We start from the raw sequence: 25,029 nt of genomic DNA, 5'->3' as shown, positions 1-25,029 counted from the left end.
TTCTGGTGTTAACATAACAGGAACAAGTATAGCATTACTACTTTACTGAAATCAATTTGAATTAAAGCCAATTTTGAAAATACTTAATGACATTTATTCCGATAAAATCACTATTTAGATATTTTTACAACGTTTTGGTAATAGATCCATGATCCGCCCCCTCTATTGAAACAAAAATCCCTCCATTTCATTTGATGTCAAGTATGATGTCAAACCTGTTTATGATTTATTAGAGTCATAAAGTTGTACAGCACAGAAAGGGGTCCTCCGGCTCACTCTCAATGCTGACAATTGTACTTAACTGTACTAATTCTATTTACTCATATTTAGTCCATAGTGTTCTATGCATTGGTGATTCAAGTGTGTGTGTTTTAAATGGACCGTCACTGATAATGTTGTCTCAGTCACCGTTCCATGGAAAAGTCCTGACCCTGGGTGATTATGCAATTTAATGATGGATATTTCATACTTGGTCCTGTTTTCATCTTCAATCCTTACTGAAAATAATCTGGCAATATAATGGGAAAACGTGGGAATCTTGACAGATTATGTGTATATGTTTGGCAACACCTTTCCCTCCTCTGTCCAATTCCTTTCTAATAGCTGAAAACTCAATCGAATCTTAAGCATTCCTACCTTGAAGGCATTATTTATTTATTCCAAGAAAGCTTGTGAAAATCTGATCGGGAACAAGTGCAGTGATTCTTCATTGTCCCTGTGTTTACTGTTGCCCAGTTATTTATTAATGTAATTGCATGGCAAGCTATATTTTGCTAGTAGTTTGATAGATTGGATGCTCTATTTGAGATAAATTGAATATTTTGATACACCTTTGCCATCTGTTTATTTACATTTAACATCAAAATATTCATTTCATATTGCATTTTTAATGTGTGTACATATTTGCATGGATATAAACCAGTTGAGGTTTTTACTTTACAAATTAAATTAGAAATCAAATGTCTATTTTTCAATCTTGTGCCAGCGTAAACCATATTATTTAAAGCACACAAACCATAATTCATTCAAAAGAAAATGTAACTCTTTTTAAACTGACATGCAAAGAATATTCTAAAGAATTTAATGTGGAAATACAATGCGTGTTTAATTTTGTGTCATCGAATAATCGTTGCTTATGTCAGTGTGTCTAGTATGATAAAGTTGACAATATATTTTGGATATTAAGTAGTGATAAGTCACTGCATTCTATGAATGCTCACTTAAATTGTGAGGACATTTTTTAATTCGATGTTATTGAAAAAAAAATTGTGACAATCATTGTAATGCCATCCTTTATTAAAATTAGAACATTAAAAAGTTGCTGAAGATTCCATATAGCAAATCACATGTCAGCATGGGTGTTCACCGCATTGGAAGGACCCTCCTGCTTGATGAATTAGATATTCAGGAACTCTTTGTCACCTCATCTCAGGTAACTGAAAATTAACAATGTGCTTATTATTGTAACTATAAATTTGTCTTACTCTATTGGTGTCATAATGTGCTGGTCAACATATTGTTTGGAAAATGAGAAAGGCTGAAATGAATTAGGGTTTTCTGCTATATTCAAGTTATTTCAATGGTTTCAATTATGCCTGAAAAAATGTTCTCCTGTTAAAAGTGCCATCAAGAATCAAGTTTATTCCATTAAAACTCATTTCTGTTTTTGATAAGTGGTTAATATATCTGGCTCACTTGCTGATCTGCTGCTGCTTCTCAGTAGTTTGCAACGCAGCAGATATTCCATAATTTTAGTCCCCAGTCTCCCTCTACCACCCCCCAACATACTCGCGCAAACGCACAGCGACACACACAGACACGCTCACCCATACTCTCACTCTTCCCTCCTGGAATTGAAAAATTTCACCATTTCCCATTCCATTTGCCCACCCCTGCAGGAAGTCCAATACAAATAAGCCACTGCCATGAATAGAAGGTGAGGAAACAAGTAGGGCTGGAGTTAATTCACCAAGCCAAAGTTACAGGAAGATCAGTGCAGCCTTATGACAATGAGACTGTGGATGTAAATTTGGTTTGGGATCTGTTGGTATGTGGTCCGATCATTTGGATGTCAACAGGATAGATTGGGAAGCAAGTGGATGGTGTTGGGGAGGAGAGGACCTGTAGTCATGCTCATCCATGAGGAGTGACATAAAAGGTAGAGTTCATGTTTCCTCTGTCCTCCTAGTTGCCCTCTTGCACAGATTCAGCTGGAAGATTTCCTGAAGGGATTGTGTAGCCAAGCTAGCCAGCGTTGAGAATGGAACAGGTAAAAAATGATGCACATTTAAATGAAGAATCTGCCCTCGAACAGTCATTGGTGTCTCATCTAAACTAGAAGAAGAGCTAGGGTCAGGTTGGGTTCACACCTGAAATATTTAATGCTACTTTCTTACTCATTGACAGACATTTTACAACCTTCACACTTTCCTAATGTGATGTTTTCTTGGCTGTATTCAATGATGTGTGAGGGGATATTCTAAAATAAATGTTGACATAAAATGTATACCAGAGCTCAGCATATATTACTTTTTTTCCTTGGGTCAAACAGTAATTCTGTGGATAAACTGCATTGATCATATCACTGATGCAAATTTATTAGGTTTTGATTTCATAATGAAATCATTGCAGTGATATTTTGTAAATTTTATAGACATTGAGAAATACTGCTCCATCAAAACGTTACTGAGCCAACTTCCTTACCCCTTCTTATAAAACCGTGGTTATTTGGATTTTTTTTGTTCAGATAACTTTCTTATATATTTTTTGGAGATTAACAACATTTACTTTCTTTTAGACTGGAGATTGGAATTGGTTAAAAGAATTATATCAAAGGCTTGTGGATCCAAAATGGCAGAGGAAAAAAAAGAGCAGAGAACATTTTTATCAAAAAGCAATTCTTTCCAAATTTCTCTATTATAGGTGAGTATGCATTTTAATTCATAGTTTCTATGCATTCATAGTTAAAATATAATATTGTTAGTTCACAATATCTGTACCAACATTTCTTGTTATTTAAGAGTTTATTTTTGTTGTCATTGCTGGACTTGGGGCATTGGCTAAATCTAGAAGTCTGGTCTGGGGATCCTTTCATATTTAAATATTTTACAGTCAGACATATCAATGAAGATGCTTTTACTGCTGATAAAATAATTGGTTGCAGAATTTTATTTCTACAACAGAACTATGAAAACAAGTAAAAATTGTTCAGTCCCCATCTTACCCGTTCTGTCATTTATTAAGATTAAGGTTGAACTTTTACCTCAGCAACTCTTTCCTGCTCTTACTCCAGATACTCTGATCCACGTTATATCCAAAAATCTATCCAGCTCTGCCTCGATGGCTCAGTAGAAAAGAAAGATTCACTTTTTTTCCTCATTCCCATCTGAGAATCTCTTTCTCATATCTTCCATTTAGCTTGATTATTTAATCAGTCTACATTTTTTTTAATGCTATTTATGCCATCAGTGATGCTTGTAACTTTGAATGAGCAATGTTGAGATTGGAGCTATAGATATAATGGGCCTTTATTCAGTACAAACTGACAAACGGGTGGGAAACCTGATGCGAGAATCTTGTGGTAGAGTCTCCTGAGCTCAAAATATATTGAGACTTTATATTCTCTAAGTACAGAGGTAACCATGTGATTAACTATGTTACAGCTGCCCAGTTTACTTCTGTGTTTTGAGTGTGACTATTGGTTGCGTAGAAATACCCATTTAATGTTTTAAGTTTCTTGGTGCCAATGTTACAATGATCAATCGAGGATCAACCATATTGATGCCACAGCCAGGAAGCCACACCAATGCTCATGAGGACACTAAGGAGATGTGGCATATCTCCAGTGACTCTTACAAATTCTACATTTGCACCATAGAAAGCATACCGTTGGGTTGCATCACAACTTGTTTTGAGAACCAAGTGATGTGTAGAAAAGGCTGTGAGTGCCACAAAAATATGATCTATCCAAGACACCAGATAAATCAGTTTCGACCAAGGAATGTGGCGTAATTGCATCGCAATCAATTCTCATGTTAGCATCAAACATTTGTTATTGCAGTTTATTACTGAAACCAAAGTGAAATCCATGTGTCCCAACATTTCACAGGTTGAAACCCAGGCATGTTAAAATAATTTAAAGAAAAATATGAGAGTAGAGAAAAACATTAAACTTACATCTTAAGCTAATTATAATTACAATTATATAGTTTGTGGCACTTTCCGCCAAAGGTCAACATTTTTTTCAATTATTAAATGATTACCAATTATTATGGGTAATAACCCATGGTTTAATATTGATGCATTTAAAAAGCCTTGTTGAAATATAGCACGATACCCGTAGAAGCCTGAAACTATTCGTACAATACTTCAAGAAATTAATTGGTTTAATTAAAAAACAAGTTGAAAGATAACTTGCATGTTTGATTCATTTATTGATTTACTATATTAAACTGAGTACATTGGTATTATTTTAATGTTGAACTATTTGAGATGTGGAGGAATATTTCCAATATACAGTGCATCACAATCTTCAATGAGCAATTTCATCATTTTATTGTGCACAACTTAAGAGTTCACCCTCCAGTAATAAATGTTCCTTTAATAAATGTTCCATTCTTTTGTATGAATACTGTGCCAGATCATGCTGGACACAATCTTTCAAATTGCATTAATTAAGTTCAAATTGCATTAATTGATCTTTTTCTGCATGACAGATTACTTTCTTACAGCTTGCTTTTCAAACTATCTAAAATGTTATCAACTTAAAATTTACTATTTAAAAAAAATTGTAGCATCAATGGGGATTGTGCAGCAGAAGCCGTTCCAACTCCTATAGTGCAGCCTGAGGAAAATCAAATAGAAGTAGAGGAATCGTGGCCTGCACCTCTGAGAACCCCTGCTTCTGTCCCTGAAGATGGAAATCCTCAAGAGCAGGTAGTTATTTCATCTTTGAATACATTTCTTGGTTTCTTTAGATGAAATTAAATGAAAATGTTGAATAATTATTTTTTTAAATATGTGATTAATTATTTATTCTGGTTAAGAGAGAATATTATAATGTGTTGTAAATATTTGCAACCTCAATTTATAAATTATGAATTTCTTTAAAAGTTCAGTTGGAAGTTTAACCACCAGGCAACATATAGGAAAAGCCATTGATATCTGGTATTAAACTGATGTTTGTTTCTAATGTAAAATTCTTGAATCCAGTATAAAATGTTTTTCATTTATATTTTCTATTACAATTATGTGGGCAGTTTCCCTCTCCAAGTATGATATTTTGGATAAACATTTGTATTCCTTTGCACAGCATTGCACATTGTATAATTGAAATGGAATAAAAAGTACAAGTTCTAAATCTATTTCTGCACATTGTGTCAAGCATAGTTGCTTAGAAAGTTGGCATTTATTATGATTGCATCACATTTTAACTACAGATTTAGCAGTTAAATACTATTTTTGTTAAAGTACTTCAAAATTAATCTGATACATGTATGAAGGCATCCTTATTCGAAACAAAATATAATACTCCAATATCTATTGAACTATGTTTCTGAGGTTATTTCATTAGGTTAAGTTTATAGTAATGCATTAAAGATCAGTTTTGATAATTTTGTTATAGATAGTGTTTAATTACTGTAGAACTGATTACTTACTGTATATTTCCGTGCTGGTCAGATATTGGTAGGAAGACATTTAACTTTCCAAAGCTAAACATTTGGAGGGAATTGCATTTTAAAATGGGAAATTGATTTTTGCTTGAAAGCACTGTTCAAATTTTAATCTGAAATGGTGACCGTTTCAGCAAATTAATCTAATTGGGAAGTGATGGAGAGTGTCTTGTTAACCTGATCTTATATAGGCTCTACTGTATTAATATTTTAACATTCTTTCAAATGATAAAATAGTGTGTGTATTGGGTAAAAATATCCATGCTTGCACTTTTTACAGGGGAATGTTCCTCTGGGAGCCACATATGTATTAGAGCAGGTGGCCTCTACCCCGAACGAACAAAACCTGATTACTTTTTTGAATGAAGGGGAAAACAGTCAGGTATGGTGAAGATGACCATTTCCAATAAATTCCCTAAACTAAAGGAACTTGTATAATAGGTCCTGATTGGCGATTTTAATGGATCAAATTGGTAGTGATTTTTTTTTTTTAGCTTTACCATTTTAACTGCTTTTGTTTGTCCTTTATTCACTGCTATATTTAAAAAAGTTATAAATATTACTAATGTGTTTCTTATTCCAAAGGGGCTGAAAAATGATTTTGTGAGGAATATTCTATGGACATTTGAAGATATCCATATGCTTGTGGGTTCAAATATGCCTATTTTTGGTGGTGGAAAATATCCAGCTGTCAGCTTAAGACTCAGGTAAATCCCAATATGGAAAGTGCTTCTTTTCGTGAAAATTCTATTTTCCCACCCCAGAAAGCATTGAAGATATCTGAAAACAATACACAAAACCACACACGTAAACTCATGTAGGTGCTCTATGTATGGTGGATATTGACGAATTACAAACCCTGATGTATTTTTACCCATGAGTTTCTAAGCTGAGTGCCTCGACTAGAACTTCAAATAACAATAGATGGTTAGAAATACCTAGCAACATTTTCATGGTTATAATAAAGAATAAAATGCCCTATTGTGCTTTATTATATAACAAGACAGCACTTTTAAATAATCAATAATCATAACGCATCTTCAATCTGATGCAAGGTTCATAGACAATAGTTGCAGGAGTAGGCCATTCAGCCCTTCGAGCCAGCACTGCCATTCAATGTGATCATGGCTGATCATCCCCAATCAGTACCCCGTTCCTGCCTTCTCCCCGTATCCCCTGACTCAGCTATTTTTAACACTCTTATCTAGCTCTCTCTTTAAAGCATCCAGAGAACCTGCCTCCACTGCCCTCTGAGGCAGAGAATTCCACAGACTCACCATTCTCTGTGAGAAAAAGTGTTTCCTCGTCTCCGTTCTAAATAGCTTACTCCTTATTCTTAAACTGTGGCCCCTGGTTCTGGACTCCCCCAACATCGGGAACATGTTTTCTGCCTCTAGCGTGTCCAAACCAGTAACAATCTTATATGTTTCAATGAGATTCCCTCTCATCCTTCTAAACTACAGTGTGTACAAGACCAGCTGTTCCATTCTCTCAGCATATGACAGTCCCGCCATCCCGGGAATTAACCTTGTAAACCTACGCTGCACTCCTTCAATAGGAAGAATATCCTTTCTCAAATTAGGGGACCAAAACTGCACACAATACTCCAGGTGTGGTCTCACTAGGGCTCTGTACAACTGCAGAAGGACCTCTTTGCTCCTATTTTCGATTCCTCTTGTTATAAAGGCCAACATGCCATTCACTTTCTTCATTGCCTGCTGTACCTGCATGGTTACTTTCATAGACTGATGTACAAGGACCCCCAGATCCCGTTGTACTTCCTCTTTTCCCAACTTGACGCCATTTGGATAGTAATCTGCCTTCCTGTTTTTGCTACCAAAGTGGATAACCTCACATTTATCCGCATTAAACGTCATCTGCCATGCATCTGCCCACTCCCCCAACCTGTCCAAGTCACCCTGCATTCTCATAGTATCCTCCTCACAGTGCACACTGCCACCCAGCTTTGTGTCATCTGCAAATTTGCTAATGTTGCTTTGAATCCCTTCATCCAAATCATTGATGTATATTGTAAATAGCTGCAGCCCCAGCACCGAGCCGTGCGGTACCTCACTAGTCACTGCCTACCATTCTGAAAGGGACCCGTTAATCCCTACTCTTTGTTTCCTGTCTGCCAACCACTTCTCTATCCATGTCAGCACTCTACCCCCAATACCATATGCCCTAATTTTGTACACTAGTCTCCTATGTGGGAGCTTATAAAATCTTTCTGAAAGTCCAGGTACACTACATCCACTGGCTCTCCCTTGTCCATTTTCCTAGTTACATTTTCAAAAAATTCCAGAAGATTAGTCATGCATGATTTCCCCTTCGTAAATCCATGCTGACTAGGACCGATCCTGTTACTGCCATCCAAATGTTCGGCTATCTCATCTTTTATAATTGACTCCAGCATCTTCCCCACCACCGATGTTGGGTTAACTGGTCTATAATTCCTTGTTTTCTCTCTCCTGCCTTTCTTAAAGAGTGGGATAACATTAGCTACCATCCAATCTACAGGAACGAATCCTGAGTCTATAGAACATTGGAAAATTATCACCAATGCATCCACGATTTCTAGAGCTACTTCCTTAAGTACCCTGGGTTGCAGACCATCAGGCCCTGGGGATTTATCAGCTTTCAGTCCCATCAGTCTATCCAAAACCATTTCCTGCCTAATGTGGATTTCCTTCAGTTCCTCCATCACCCCAGATCCTCTGGCCATTATTATATCAGGAAGATTGTTTGTGTCCTCCTTAGTGAAGACAGATCCAAAGTACCTGTTCAACTCGTCTGCCATTTCCTCGTTTCCCAAAATAAATTCACCTTTTTCAGTCTTCAAGGGTCCAATTTTGGTCTTAACTAATTTTTCCTCTTCACATACCTAAAGAAGCTTTTACTATCCTGCTTTATATTCTTGGCTAGCTTACCTTCGTACTTCATCTTTTCTCCCCGTATTGTCTTTTTGGTTATCTTCTGTTGTTCTTTAAACGTTACCCAATCCCCTTGCTTCTCGCACATCTTTGCTATGTTGTACTTCTTTGCTTTAATTTTTATACTGTCCCTGATGTCCCTTGTCAGCCATGGTCATCCCTTTCTCCTCTTGGAATCTTTCTTCCTCCTAAGAATGATCTGATCCTGCACCTTCTGTATTATTGCTAGAAACGCCTGCTTTTTTGTTCCACTGTCATCCCTGCTAGTGTATCTTTCCAGTCAACTTTGGCCAGCTCCTCCCTCATGGCCCCATAGTCCCCTTTATTCAACCGTAACACTGACACCTCCGATCTACTCTTCTCCCTCTCCAATTGTAGATTAAACCTGGCCATTTTATGGTCACTGCCTCCTAATGGCTCATTAACCTCGAGGTCCTTTATACATAACACTAAATCTAGAATTGTCTTCTCCCTGGTAAGCTCCAATACAAGCTGTTTTAAGAATCCATCACGAAGGCACTCTACAAAGTCCCTTTCTTGGGGTCCAGTACCAATCTGATTTTCCAAGTCTACCTGCCTGTTAAAATCTCCCTTAACAACCACAGCATTACTTTTGCTACGCCAATTTTATCTCCTGATTCAACTTGCTCCCTATGTCCAGGCTACTGTTGGGAGCCTGTAGATTAGTCCCACCAGGGTCTTTATACCCTTATAATTCCTTAGTTCTATCCATACTGACTCCACATCTCCTGTTTCAATGTCACCCCTTGCAAGGGACTGAATTTAATTCCTCACCAGCAGGGTAACCCCACCCCCTCTGCCCACCTGTCTTTTCGATTTTGACCTGAAACATTGAGTTCCTCCAATGTATTGTTGTTGCTCCATAATCGAGCATCTGCAATCTCTTGTCTCCTTGTTATTGTGCTCATTTCCATTCTCTGAAGTTTAAGTTTGCAAACAAAATAGTTTGTTCAATTGTGTCCACAATTGCCAACAGTTTGAAACAAACTTGTATTCAAAGTTAAACCCCCTTTTCACGGTGCGACTTGACGCAAGAGGTAACCAGAGTTTGACATCGTGGGAACCTCGTGCGGTAACAGTACGGCATTCGTGGACCACCGTGGCGCTAACGGCAGGTAATCGTGTACCTTGGGTACTCGGGAGAAAATTCAAACATGTTTGAATTTGTCCAAGAGTGACGTGCACTTGTGGTTGAGCATTGCAACATTTTATGAACGAAGTGTCCCGTGCGATATCCGTAGTAACTCTTGCGGTCACCGTGGGAACTCCTGCGAACGGTGAACCCGGAAGTTGGATAGAGTGAATCCAGCCAGTTTGCTATTTACATACAAATCTAATAAAACTAGCTAACAAGCATTTCATTAATGTCAGTGTGTCTCTTTTTGTCTGTAAGCAGTTTCTAACTGGAGGAACTCCGCGGGCCAGGCAGCATCTACGGAGGGAAATTGACAGGCGAGCCTTTCCTCAGGCTGCCTTATCTCTCTACCCCCCCCCAACTCCCACCCACACACACAAATGCTGGAGAAACTCAGCGGGTGCAGCAGCATCTATGGAACGAAGGAAATAGGCAACGTTTCGGCCCGAAAAGTTGCTTATTTCTTGTGTATGTTTCGGAAGGAACAGCAGATGCCGGTTTAAAGAGAATGAGTTCGACGGCAGGCAGCATCTTTGGGGAGAAGGAATGAGTGACATTTCGGGTCGAGACCCTTCTGATATGCTGCTTGTCCCGCTGAGCTACATGTTGTGTCTATCTTCGTTTTAATCCAGCATCTGCAGTTCCTTCCTGGCCGAACCCGATTGAAAGATGAGAGGCTGGGCGATAGAAATCATTAAATGAATTAAATAACTAGATACCTGTCTAATCGTATCTACGGGATTGAACAGGCTAGATGGAGGAAGAATGTTCCCGATGTTGGGGGAGTCCAGAACCAGGGTCCCAGTTTTACAGTCTACCGTGGGAACTCTTTAATTACAGCGGGAAACCTTCAGTTTCCCAGGGGGTCGGGACAGGACTGGAGTTGGGAGGGAAAGGTGGGGGAGTCGAGGGAGAGGAGGGGGAGACAGATGGGGGTGACTTCATTTACTGGCGGTGGGTGTCTGTCACTGAAACAGGCAGGTAAGATTTCGCATCCACCTTGTGTGTGCCTCTCTCTCTCTCTCTCCCTCCCTCCCTCTCACACAGGCATGAATGGAGGAACTCCGCGGGCCAGGCAGCATCTACGGAGAGAAATGGACAGGCGACCCATTCTTCAGGCTGCCTTATGTCTCTCTTCCCCCCCCCTCCAACTCCCACCCACACACGCGAATGCTGGAGAAACTCCGCGGGTGCAGCAGCATCTATGGAGCGAAGGAAATAGACAACGTTTCGGCCCCGCTGCACCCGCTGAGTTTCTCCAGCATTCGTGTGTGTGGGTGGGAGTTGGGGTGAGGGGGGGGGAAGAGACATAAGGCAGCCTGAAGAATGGGTCGCCTGTCCATTTCCCTCCGTAGATGCTGCCTGGCCCGCGGAGTTCATCCATTCATGCCTGTGTGGGAGAGAGAGAGAGAGAGAGAGGCAGTCCTGGTCAGTCCTTTGAAGATAGACACCAGTTGCTTGGAGCAACTCAGCGGGACAGGCAGCATCTCTGGAGAGAAGGAACGGGTGGCGTTTCGGGTCGAGAGCCTTCTTCAGACTGAAAGTTTCACCTCTCAGTAGATCATAAAATAACACAATCATCACGGTCAATGTGAGATACAGTGTTTATTCATATTTGACAAAATAAAAAGACGACTTGCACATATTGAGAGAAGGTGCATCACACCAAACAACATTTGTCTAAAAAAACACAGATTATTCTTCAGCTCATTAAAGAGTTCGGGTGAAAAAAACGAATATAGTGTGTGACAACAAAGTAACATCATTTGTGCCACGTTATTAACTACACTACAGTCCACGATGTTCATTCGGGAAAGATCGGGAGACGGACAAGTCACTCGCACAAATGACAGAATTGCCGAGTACCGTGGGAACTCTTTACTCTACCCCCGTTATATCGTGTGATATCGTGCTAGACCACGACCACTCCACTCTGGCTACATCTTGCGTCAAGTCGCCCCGTGAAAACTAGCCATTACAAAATTCTGTTTAGAGATTCTTAAGGAGCTGTAATATGATACTAGGTTTTGACTCCCAAAAGATCTAATCTACATGACCATATGTATTTAAAAAAATACATGAAAAGTATATATGTAGAAAGGAGTATGTCATAGATTGTGAATGATTTTTTTTTTAATCTAGATGTAGAAATTCTTCCAGTTAAAAAATGTGGATTCAGTCATGTAACATATTTTATCCATTAATTATTTGGATGTGAATATAGGAAATATGATTGTTACAAATGTCATAAAACTTTTGTTGTGGATTACAAGTAGGATTGCCTAAGGCTGCAGTATAACAGATCCGTTGGAAAGTTGTGTATGGCAATGGCAGATGGAATTTAATTTTGACATTGTGAGGTGATCCATTGTGGAAGGGTGGACAAGGACAGGACATAAAGCCATAAAGCTATAAAAACCTGGATGCAACATAATTTCCTCAAACTCAACAGCGATAAGACAGAATTCCTCCTCAGCCAAAGCCACAATCAGCAAAATCAATAACCCCACTCTCACCATCGACACACCACTGTCTCCCCAGGCCCGCAACCTTGGCGTGATCTTTGATTCCACCCTCTCCCTTGAGCCTCACATCCGCCATGTCATTAAAACCTCCTTCTTTCATCTCCGCAACATCGCCAAACTCAAACCCTCTCTCACACCGCCCGCTGCTGAAAGACTCATCCATGCTTTCATCTCATCCCGACTGGACTATTGCAACTCACTTCTCCTTGGCATCAGCTCCACCTTCATCAACCGACTCCAACTGGTCCAGAACGCAGCCGCCCGACTCATCACCCACAACAAATCCTGGCATCACATCACTCCAGTCCTCAAACAACTTCACTGGCTTCCCATCTCCCACCGGATCACCTACAAAATCCTGATCCTCACCTACAAAGCCCTCCACCATCTGGCCCCCCCATATCTCACTGACCTCCTCTCCCCCTACCAACCCTCACGGTCCCTCAGATCCACATCAGCCGGTCTCCTCTCCATCCACAAGTCCAACCTCTGCAGTTTAGGGGACAGAGCCTTCTCCAGGGCAGCTCCCAGGCTCTGGAACTCCCTCCCCGAACTGATCCACAATTCCGTGTCCCTCACCATCTTCCAGTCCCACCTCAAGACCCATCTCTTCACCTCTGCCTATCCTTAGCCCCACGTCCCCCTCCCTTTTCATCTGTGCATTAATTGCTTTATTATTGTGTTTTGTATTGAATTATGTCTTTACTTTGTGTACTAGTCATGTCTCTACTATTTATTTCATTCCCCTTATATGTTTTTCCTCTACCTGCTAAATTTTTGTAAGGTGTCCTTGAGATTCTTGAAAGGCACCCATAAATAAAATGTATTATTATTATAAACACTAAATGATATGGCTCTGGAGGATATTAATGAACAGAAGGCCCTTGGGGTATATGTCCATGGGTACCAGAAAGTGGCAACACAGGTGGAGCAGGTGATGAACAAGATGCATGGATGCTTGGCTTCATCAGCCATGGTGTAGAATACAAGAGATGGTGTATTGTTTGCAACTTCGGAAAACATTAGTTAGGCCACACTTGTTATTGTGTGCAATTGTGGTCACCACAATTTAGAAACATAGAAAATAGGTGCAGGAGTAGGCTATTCGGCCCTTCGAGCCTGTACCGCCATTCAATATAATCATGGCTGATCATCCAACTCAGTATGCCGTACCTGCCTTCTCTCCATACCCCCTGATCCCTCTAGTGACAAGGGCCACATCTAACTCCCTCTTAAATATAGCCAATGAACTGGCCTCAACTACCTTCTGTGGCAGAGAGTTCCAGAGATTCGCCACTCTGCGTGAAAAATGTTTTTCTCATCTCGGATCTAAAGGATTTCCCCTCTGTCCTTAAGCTGTGACCCCTTGTCCTGGACTTTTCCAACATTGGGAACAATCTTCCTGCATCTAGCCTGTCCAATCCTTGAAGAATTTTGTAAGTTTCTATAAGATCCCCCCCCTCATTCTCCTAAATTCTAGTGAGTACAATCCGAGTCTGTCCAGTCTTTCTTCATAAGAAAGTCCTGACATCCCAGGAATCAGTCCGGTGAACCGTCTCTGCACTCCCTCTATGGCAATAATGTCCTTCCTCAGATTTGGAGACCAAAACTGTACGCAATACTCTAGGTGTGGTCTCACCAAAACCCTGTACAACTGCAGTAGAACCTCCCTGCTCCTATACTCGAATCCTTTTGCTATGAATGCTAACATACCATTTGCTTTCTTTACTGCCTGCTGCGCCTGCATGCCTACTTTCAATGACTGGTGTACCATGACACCCAGGTCTCGTTGCATCTCCCCTTTTCCTAATCGGCCACCATTTAGATAATGGTCAGCTTTCCTGTTTTTGCCACCAAAGTGGATAACCTCACATTTATCCACATTACACTGCATCTGCCATGCATTTGCCCACTCACCCAGCCTATCCAAGTCGCCTTGCAGCCTCCTAGCATCCTCCTCACAGCTAACACTGCCCCCCAGCTTCGTGTCATCCGCAAACTTGGAGATGTTGCATTTAATTCCTCCTCCAAATCATTATTATATATTGTAAATAGCTGGGGTTCCAGCACTGAGCTTTGTGGTACCCCACTAGTCACTGCCTGCTATTTTGAAAAGGACCCATTTACTCCTACTCTTTGCTTCCTGTTTGCCAACCTGTTCTCTATCCACATCAATACTGAACCCCCAATGCCGTGTGCTTTAAGTTTGTATAATAATAATAATATTTATTTATATAGCACTTTTCAACAAAACCAGTATTTGAACCAAAGTGCTTTACAGAGATTGATTAAATTAATTGAACAGATCAATGCAATAAATCCATACAAATCAAAAAAAGAGAAAAAAGAGAAAAAGAAAAAGACACAGAAACAGTACACTATAGAAATCAACATGAAACGTCCCCCCACAGCAGAATTCACTGTGAGGGAAGGCACCAAAAATATCCAGTTCTCCCCCTCATAGTCCACCCGAGGTCGGGGCCTATATCTGGCCTCCTCAGCCAGCCCGGTATCTTCAGGCCCTCCTGCCGTGAAGCTGGACCATCGGCGTCGGTGAACATCCATCAGCGGCCTGGACTGAAGCGGCCGCTTCCCGACGCGAAGACTGCAACGACCAAAGTTCACAGGCCGCGCCGGCCGAACCCCCGACACTGGCGATCTCGGATCCCAGGCTCCGCGGTGCTGTCGACGGTCACAGTGCCCCGGAGATTACCGCAAGGCGACCCGGTAAGGCATCGCCCGCTCCATGTAGGTGTCCCAGCATCTACACCGCCGTCGAAGCTGCAGTCCCCGCAGGAAACGCCGCTCAGCGCTGCTCCAGTTCGACTAGGCCGCACAGAGAGGACGAAGATGCGGTTCGGAGAAAAACCGCATCTCCGACCAGGTAGAACTGGGGTTAAAATAGTTTCCCCCTTCCCCACCCCCACCCACCACATAAAAGAAGTCCTCCAATAAACATTTCATACGGACAGGACTAAAAATAAAAATAAAAAAGGGTGAAAGGACGGACAGCAGGAGGAGCGGCCATACACAACGGCGCATCACCCCCGCTGTCCGACTCCGTTAAACACTGGTCCATGCCAACCATTGATCACCAGTCATTTCTAGCACAGTGGAGCAGCGGTAAATTTGCTGCCTTACAGCGCCAGAGACCCGGGCTTGATCCTGACCACATTAAAGTGATGCTACCTGACCCGCTTAATTCCTCCAACACTTTTGTGTTTTGCTCAGTGCAAATATTAGATTTACAAACTTGCAGGCAATACTAAACTAGGTGGGATTATGGGTGTGGAGGAGGTGTCTACCAATGAGCTGGTTTGCTTTATCATCACCACTTCCTTCTTTAGTAGGGATATCTTGTATCACCCCTACCTACATCCAATTATTGGTATGCCCATTTCATTTTTAAAGAAAAATAGTTTATTCAGTCCATGCCAACCATTGATCACCAGTCATTTCTAGCACAGTGGAGCAGCGGTAAATTTGCTGCCTTACAGCGCCAGAGACCCGGGCTTGATCCTGACTACAGATGTCGTCTGTATGGAGCTTGTACATTATCCCTGTGATTTCTCCGGGTGCTCCTGCTTTCTCCCACATTCCAAAATTGGGTTATAAAATGTGTCAATAGTGTGTAGGATAGAACCAATATACGGTTGATTGTTGGTCGGAGCGGACTCGGTGGCCCGAAGGCCTATTTCCACTCTGTATCTCTAAATTACACTGAACCCAATACGTTACACCCCAATTATCATTAGAAAACCTCGAAAACCATGTACACTCATGTCATGTCCAAAATCTTAACCCCCAGTGTTGCACACCCATCATCCAAAAACCTCCAGTTGTGTTCTGCACACTCAAACATTACCTCCACGAACTTACCCAGAAAGTATTGCACACCCATTCATAAATTTTCCAAAGCCGTGTTACATACTCATCAGCATCCCCACGAGCTTAATCCCGAAAAATTGTGCATCCATCATCGAAGAATCATGTGTTGAACACTCAAAACCTCCACAACCATCACATCTACAATCTTAATCCCCCAAAACACGCCACCCGTTTTCTAATAACTGGTAAAGCCACGTGTTACACACTCATCCCTCCTCTCCCCATCCCACTCACTTCCAGGTGTTGTACACTCGTTCTCTAACCACAACCTCCAGGCGTTGAACGCCCGTTCTCAAAGCACAACTCCAGAACAACTCCAGGCGTTGCACACCCGTTCTCCAACCACAACCTCCAGGCGTTGAACACCCGCTCTCTAGTCACTACCTCCAGGTGTTGCACACCCGTTCTCAGAGCACAACTCCAGGCGTTGCACACTCGTTCTCCTACCACAACAGTCAGAGTCTGAAGAAGGGTTTCGGCCCGAAACGTCGCCTATTTCCTTCGCTCCATAGATGCTGCTGCACCCGCTGAGTTTCTCCAGCAATTGTGTGTACCTCCTACCACAACATCCAGATGTTGCACACCTGTTCTCTAAGCACAACCCCCAAGTGGTGCTCATCCCCATCAAGCCGCCTCCCTCGGGGAAGGGCGGGACTCACCGGCCGCACAGATGATGCCCCCCGACCTCCACCGCCCAGGCGACCGTCCCCCCGTATACTAATCTCTTATGTGGGACCTTGTCGAAAGCCTTCTGAAAGTCCAGATATAACACATCCACTGGTTCTCCCCTATCCACTCTACTAGTTACATCCTCGAAAAATTCTATAAGATTCGTCAGACATGATTAACCTTTCATAAATCCATGCTGACTTTGTCCAATGATTTCACCACTTTCCAAATGTGCTGCTACCCCATCTTTAATAACTGACTCTAGCAGTTTCCCCACTACCGATGTTAAACTAACTGGTCTGTAATTCCCCGTTTTCTCTCTCCCTCCCTTTTTAAAAAGTGGAGTTACATTAGCTACCCTCCAATCCTCAGGAACTACTCCAGAATCTAAAGAGTTTGGAAAAATGATCACTAATGCATCCACTATTTCTGGAGCTACTTAAGTACTCTGGGATGCAGCCTATCTGGCCCTGGGGATTTATCGGCCTTTAATCCATTCAATTTACCTAACATCACTTCCTGGCTAACCTGGATTTCACTCAGTTCCTCCATCTCCTTTGACCCGCGGTCCCCTGCCATTTCTGGCAGATTATTTATGTCTTCCTTGGTGAAGACGGAACCAAAGTAGTTATTCAATTGGTCCGCCATGTCCTTGTTCCCCATGATCAATTCACCTGTTTCTGACTGCATGGGACCTACATTTGTTTTTACTAATCTCTTTCTCTTCACATATCTATAAAACCTTTTGCAGTCAGTTTTTATGTTCCCTGCCAGTTTTCTTTCATAATCTATTTTCCCTTTCCTAATTAAGCCCTTTGTCCTCCTCTGCTGGTCTCTGAATTTCTCCCAGTCCTCTGGTAGGCTGCTTTTACTGGCTAATTTGTACGCTTCATCTTTTGCTTTGATACTATCCCTGAGTTCCCTTGTTATCCACGTTAGCAAGGATGTGATTGTACCAGAGAAGGTGCTGTTATAAAAGTTTTCATAAATTGTCTCTGATGCTTTACTTTTACTTTTATTTAGAGATAGCAACAAACCAATTAATATATTGACGGGAATCGACTATTGGCTAGATAATCTAATGTGCAATGTTCCAGAACTGGTCATGTGCTTTCATGTTAATGGGATTGTACAGGTAAGAACATTTTCTTCATGGTTGCAATATGTTTTTATTACAATTACCATTTCGGAAGTTTTCAATTACATTTAAAGTGAGCAACTTTGGCATGCACTAAAACATTTTCATCGTTCTCCAGAAATGAGGATCCAAAATGTGATGTGACAAGAATGCTCAGAATACAGGTGTTGCGCTTTCTATCATAAATATCACTTTTACGGTCTTTTTGGCATTTGGGAATTAATACAATATTGCAGATGACACAGCATTACTTCTGCCCCCCTCTGATTCATTTTTTCCTGACAGGCAATTTAGATAACGGGGAGAAAAAAAATATTTGTGACCCATTGATCCTCAGCAGTAGTTATCCACGAGTAGTTGCTCTACTCAACAGCCAAAAATCTGTAGCCTCCCTTTGATCTGGTATTTTGTTGGTTCACATGCTTGATCAATGGTCTTTTTTTTCATTAATGTTTTATTATTATTAATGTTTAGTGTTTTCTGAGTCATTCGTAACTATCACTGTATGTCATGTTGTTACTTGTGAGCGGAGCACCAAGGCGAATTCCTTGTATGTGAATACTTGGCCAATAAACTTAAACTTACTTATTTACACTTAAAGCTCAATTAGCTTAATTACAAAGATGGGGATAAACTTTACTTCTAAAACAGACTGGTTCCACTAGCTCGTAAAGCATTTTATGCTTGTAACGATGCAGCTTCTTGAAAGAAAACTGATCAGCTTTATGAATTGATTTTATAGATCCATTTTGAGTACAGTCTGCTCCCAATATTTGCCTTAAAACATAATAGCAACCATTCATGACATCTTCTCTATTCATTTTGGCATGGCCCTCCCACTTTCACCATCTGCTGCTGCAGTTTCTTTCACCCAATATGGACACACTGATCTGTTTTGTAGTAAATGCCTATTATGTTCTGTATGCTGACGCAACACAAGAATTCCATTGTCCTGTCAGGGGCACATGACAATAAACTCACTTGAATTTGAATCAAATTCATTTTTGCATTTCTCTGCATCTCATTTTCAATCATGCTCAGTCTTTCTTTTCTCTTTTGCCTACTATGCTTGGTACTTTTCCATTTTCCTCCGCATCACCCAAATCACAATATAAATATTTTGGAAAGTTTTTATTCACTGCACAAAACTTAATCTAACAATCTAAAATTCAATTTGTGGCAGTTCTTCGTGCACCTGTCCTAGCTTTTCTGAAATATCATCTGTCATTATGTCAGTGTGCAAAGCAAATTTTGCATCATTTGGAGAATTCATTTGAACACTTGCACAAAAGTAGTCCTTAAGATTATGGAGGCTTGCTTCTACTTCAAGGATCAATCATACTTGGTCTATGGCTGATGACTTAAGAATCTTCTCTTGGCTTGACTTCCTTTTGAGCCTTCCTCATTGTACATTTTGCTCCAGAAATTGATGGGAAGTTTAAATGTCTTTATGTTTAAAGTGTCTTGTTTTTAAAATTGTCTTCAATTTGTGTATTCATGACATTACTCTTTGTCACTATTCCAATTTTTAATTTGTCTCAATTTTTTTTTTACACAGAGATATGAAATGATAAAGACAGAAGATATCCCCAATTTGGATAATTCCAGCTTCTCCACAAAAGTAGTTAAGGACATTGCTCAGAATATCCTATCATTTCTGAAGGCAAATTGTACTAAAGAAGGACATACGTATTGGCTTTTTAAAGGTGAGCTTTTAGAATTATATTCACACCGGGATCTTTTTAAAGAATATTTTATCTGTTTTTGTGTTATGCATGGAGTTATATTATTAATTTAGAAATCGCTTTTATTTAGCTGCTTATCATTTTCTAGCAATTTTATAGATTTTCATTTTTGTATCCTGCATTAAATAATTCTGTATTTACACTTAATTTGCATATCTCTTACCCATTGTTATTATGTGTGAAATCATTATACTTTTGTTCTTAGTAGTGAGTGTGAAGGCAAAACTTCGTACCTATGTTTGCCTAACTAGCTTTGATTTGTTGTTTTGGGTTTACAAGTTTTTTTTTACATGCTCATCACAAAGAGGAAGATGACTGAACTTTATTGCCTTCCCTCACAGTGGGAAAAGTTGATTCTGTTGTGTGGGGATGTTCATGTTAAATTCTATTGTGTATTGTGTTTTTATTCGTATGGCTGTATGGTAATTCAAATCTCACTGTACCAATTGGTGCATGTGATAATAAATGTAACTTGAACTTGATACCTTACCCTAGGGTACCCTAACGCTAGGAAAAATATAAAGCCAGGCAGAAATATAGTCATTAGTTATTGACGATGGCGACCACTAATAAACATATACCAACCTTTGGCCTATTTTTATTGGATCATATTGGCAAAGTAAGAGTCAACCGTCCACTTTATGATATTATAAGTAATATTGGCAGTTGAAATTACAAGTGACATGTATCAACACAATTGCAGTGCGTTAGGTTAACAAGTATACTTTATTAGCACAGTTGGAGGACACCTCATATTTCGCTTGGGCTGCTTAAAACCCAGCGGCATGATATTGATTTCTCTAACTTTAAGTAACCGATGCATTCTCTCCCTCTCCATCCCTCCCCCACCCTAGTCCTCTTGCTAATTTCACCGTTTGTATTCCTTCATTATTAACTCATCCCAAGCCAACTATGGACCATTATGGGCTGCACCTTTCCTGAATGATTAATGCAGGTTCAGCTTTGTTCTGTACCTTCCCATACCTCCACTGTTCCCCTCCCTGACACAGTCTGATGAAGGATCTCATCCCAAAACGTCACCTAGTCCTTTTCTCCAGAGATGCTGCCTGACCTGCTGTTACTCCAGCATTTTGTGTCTATCTTTGGTGTAAACCAGCATCTGCCGTTCCTTCATACACATATTACTTTTAATATTGCTTTGATGTATTTTATATGTTTAGGCTATGGGCTAAGAATTTTGACATTTTACATTGAGACAAGGTAAATGCTATTTTGATTTGATTTTTTTCCTTAATGTAATCTTTCCATGATGCGAGTCAAACAATGTCTTTGTAGATATAATTAGTCATCCCAAATTTATCATGACATTTTAATTCAAGTTATGGTACGTGTTTGTAACTGTTGAGAGATTTATATGATAATTGCATTTCAGGAAAGTGAATGTTTACCGTTGTTGATGCTTTTGCCTCTTCTAGCAAGCGGAAGTGATATTGTAAAACTTTATGACCTGACAACACTTTGTGAAGAAACATCCGAAGACAAATATCAAAATCCTTTTACAATGCCTGTGGCAATCTTACTGTACAAGTAAGTTTTTGATTCCTTCTGTCCGAGGCTAAACTGAAAGTGGTTTGTAACACGGAGGAGAACGATTAGAAAATCGTGGATGCATTGGTGATCATTTTCAAATTTTAAGAAAGGGGGGAGAGAGAAAACGGGGAATTATAGAGCAGTTTGCCTTGCATCGGTAGTGGGGAAGATGCTCGAGTTGATTCTTAAAGATGTAATAGCAGCACATTTAGAAAGCAGTGACGGTGTCGGTCAAAGTCAGCATGGATTTATGATGAGGGAATCATGCTTGACTAATCTTTTGGAATTTTTTGAGAATGTTACAAGTAGAATGGATAAGGGAGAGCCAGTGGATGTGGTGTATCTGGATTTTCAAAAAACCTTTGACAAGGTCCCACACAAGTGATTAGTGTGCAAAATTAGAGGACATGGTATTGGGGTAGGTTATTGACATGGATTGAAAACTGGTTGGCAGACAGGAAGCAAAGAGAAGGAATTAACGGGTCCTTTTCAGAATGGCAGGCAGTGACTTGTGGGGTGCCACAAGGCTCGGTACTGGGACCCCAGTTATTTACAATATATATTAACTAGGGAATTAAATGTAACATCTCCAGGTTTGTGGATGACAAAGGTAGGTGGCAGTGTGAGCTGTGAGGAGGATGCTATGAGGCTGCAGGGTGACTTGGATAAGGTTGGGTGAGTGGGCAGATGCATGGCAGATGCAGTATAATGTGGATAAATGTGCAGTTATCCACTTTGGAAGGTAGATTATTATCTGCATGGTGTCAGATTAAGAAAAGGGGAGGTGCAACGAGACCTGGGTGTGCTTGTACATCGGTCACTGCAAGTCAGCATGCAGCTACAGCAGGCAGCGAAGAAGGCTATGGCATGTTGGTCTTCATTACGAAAGGATTTGAGCTTTGGAGCAAGGAGGTCCTACTGCAGTTGTTCAGGTCCCTGGTGAGACCACACCTGGAGTATTGTGTGCAATTTTGGTCTCCTAATTTCAGGAAGGACATTATTGCTATGGAGGGAGTGCAGCATAGGTTCCCCTGGTTAATTCCCGTGATGACAGGACTGACATGTGATGAAGGAATAGGTCAACTGGGCTTGTATTCACTGGAACTTTGAAGGATGAGAGGGTATCTTATAGAAACATATAAAATTCTTTGAGGATTGGACAGGATCGATGCAGGAAAAATGTTCCAGATGTTGGGGGGAGGGGGGGGGGTCCAGAACAGGGGATCACATTTTAAGAATAAGGGGGAGATAATTTAGTACCGAGATGAGAAAAAACCTATCACCAGAAGAGTTGTGAATGTGTGGAATCCTCTGCCGCAGAAGGCAGTGGAGGCCAATTCACTGGATGTTTCCAAGAGATTTAGATTTAGCTTTTGGGGCTGAAGGAACCAAGGGATATGGTGAAAAAGCAGGAACGGGGTACTGAATTTAGATGATCAGCCATGATCATATTGATGGATGTGCTGGCTCGAAGGGCCGATTAGCCTACTCCTGAGCCTATTTTTCTATGTTTCTAGTGAAAATTGTTAGCTTTATGTTCGTTTTGTGACAGCAATTTGTTTCAATTAATTTGATTATAAAGGTAAAGCAGAATTAAACATGTGATTGGTTTGAATTTTGTATATACTTCAGAAAGGATTTTCCCTCATCTGAGTTTATCTGAGTCATCTGAGTTTATTTTTCTAAGATAAGTAATACTAAACATCTTCAAGAGGTCAAACCTGTTAAGATAAGTTTAAATAGCTGTTTGGAGTTTGTGGGAGTATTGCAGTTTTGGTCCCCTAATTTGTGGAAGGACATTCTTGCTATTGAGGGAGTGCAGCGTAGGTTCACAAGGTTAATTCCCGGGATGGCAGGACTGTCATATGCTGAGAGAATGGAGCGGCTGGGCTTGTATACTCTGGAATTTAGAAGGATGAGAGGGTATCTTATTGAAACATAAGATTATTAAGGGTTTGGACACGCTAGAGGCAGGAAACATGTTCCTGATGTTGGGGGAGTCTAGAACCAGGGGCCACAGTTTAAGAATAAGGGGTAAGGCATTTAGAACGGAGAAGAGGAAACACTTTTTCACACAGAGTTGTGAGTCTGTGGAATTCTCTGCCTTGTGGAGGCCAGTTCTCTGGATACTTTCAAGAGAGGGCTTGATAGGCCTCTTAATGACAGAGGAGTCGGGGGATATGGGGAGAAGGCAAGAATGGGGTACTGATTGGGGATGATCAGCCATGATCACATTGAATGGGTGCTGGCTCGAGGAGCCGAATGGCCTACTCCTGCACCTATTGTCTATTGGCTCGATTTCTGTAATCTGTCCATGCTTCCCACCACCCCCTCCACAAGATGGATTAAAACCAGACGAGTAAAGCGGAATAAATATGAAGGAAGGAGATGGGGAAGAAACAATAAGGCAAGGCCAGAAATAGCATCCAATTTGTTACACACAGTGCAGTACTGTTTGAAATTTGTTTGTCGTTGAATAGTTCCCCTTTGCAAATCAGTTAAATGTACATTCACCAAAATTTGGATTAACATACATTGTGGTTTACAGGGTTGCTAGCAACATGATGATGAAGAAAGTTCAAAACAGAAAACATTACGGTATCATAAGAATGCTCTTGTTAAATTGCATTAAATTACTGGACAAAGAAAGGCATCCTCAGGTACAAACTATATTGTTTTGTCTGATTGGACAATGTTGACTGAATTTTTTTTAAATTTTGTCATGAAAATAATTAGCATTCTGACATTTTAAAACAGTCATAAATGCCATTATTTTCAACATTACACGCCACGCATTTGTATTCCAAGCGCACTTCGTTTATTTACCATTATGACGTTGTAGCAAAGAACCAGACTAGTTTCTGGTTCTTTGCCATTTTGATATTGCTGTTTTTTAAGCATTAATTGTTGTTAGCAGCTGCTTTGATCTTCAGAGACGTAGAAAGGCAGTCTGGAGAAACCCACTGTTTATTTTGATGGCCAGTAGTACACTGTAAACCTACCTCTCCCCTTATCCTCCCCTCCTCCTCCCCCTCTCTTGGTGCCAATGGTGTTTGATAACTGAAAGATCTGATATCAGAAAAAACAAAAAATCGTGCATACCATCATTTAAGGGTGATTAAATGACTGACTGTAGTGTGGAGCTTTCCACAGTTGATTGCTGTAATAATTTTGTTCATCGAAATTAATATTTCGCAAGTTCTAAAATTTATCATCTATTGAAGGCTTTACACTTTAAATGATGCACTTATCTAATTGTTATTTCAACTAAAATTTCAGTTTGTGCAGTTTATTGCATCAGCCAATTACATGATCTCAGAACTTTTCCAACTGAATGAGCCCCCAAAACAAGATGAAAATGGATCAACCCTGAATGAAAATTCTGATGATAGTTATAGTGAAGATGAGGATATTCCAGAGGACAGTGATGATAATGGTTCATTCAGCAATGGTTCTGATCCTTCAGATGATAACAAAGCCATTGCTGTCATTCGATCTGTTGGCGAGTTGTCTGTACCTGAAAAGTATAAATCGACACATCAGATAAGGGTATGAGTATAAGCAAAAACATTTTTGTTGCAAGGAAATGTATATTCCAAATGTCCTAATTACTAATTAAAATTTTATCAAATTAATTAATTAATTTTTTATCTTGTAATGAAAGTGATATTATTGTCTGGGTTCTCTTGAAATAGATTTATTTAAAGTAGGAGCAAATTATATAATCCTAAATACTTTGGTTTTGGGATTAA

General features: G+C 40.4%; 1 protein-coding gene across 3 annotated transcripts in view; it reads left to right on the top strand.

Moving 5' to 3' along the window:
• The window catches only part of edrf1 (erythroid differentiation regulatory factor 1), a 54,429-nt gene that overhangs the window by 11,945 nt on the left and 17,455 nt on the right, over positions 1-25,029 (top strand). For 2 of the 3 annotated variants that reach the window (XM_055646713.1, XM_055646715.1), the window contains exons 4-13: positions 1,307-1,432; positions 2,798-2,922; positions 4,794-4,935; positions 5,953-6,054; positions 6,258-6,379; positions 17,867-17,978; positions 19,540-19,687; positions 21,163-21,274; positions 23,826-23,937; positions 24,557-24,826. In XM_055646713.1, the coding sequence (XP_055502688.1) occupies positions 1,307-1,432; positions 2,798-2,922; positions 4,794-4,935; positions 5,953-6,054; positions 6,258-6,379; positions 17,867-17,978; positions 19,540-19,687; positions 21,163-21,274; positions 23,826-23,937; positions 24,557-24,826 (1,371 nt within the window). The remainder of the gene's footprint in view (positions 1-1,306; positions 1,433-2,797; positions 2,923-4,793; positions 4,936-5,952; positions 6,055-6,257; positions 6,380-17,866; positions 17,979-19,539; positions 19,688-21,162; positions 21,275-23,825; positions 23,938-24,556; positions 24,827-25,029) is intronic. The other variant, XM_055646714.1, reaches the window with a different exon arrangement.

Source organism: Leucoraja erinacea, chromosome 15 (assembly GCF_028641065.1).
Source record: "Leucoraja erinacea ecotype New England chromosome 15, Leri_hhj_1, whole genome shotgun sequence".
NCBI classification, from domain to species: Eukaryota; Metazoa; Chordata; class Chondrichthyes; order Rajiformes; family Rajidae; genus Leucoraja; species Leucoraja erinaceus.
Note: the sequence above shows the minus strand (reverse complement) of the source record. Positions and strands in the feature narration are given on the sequence as shown.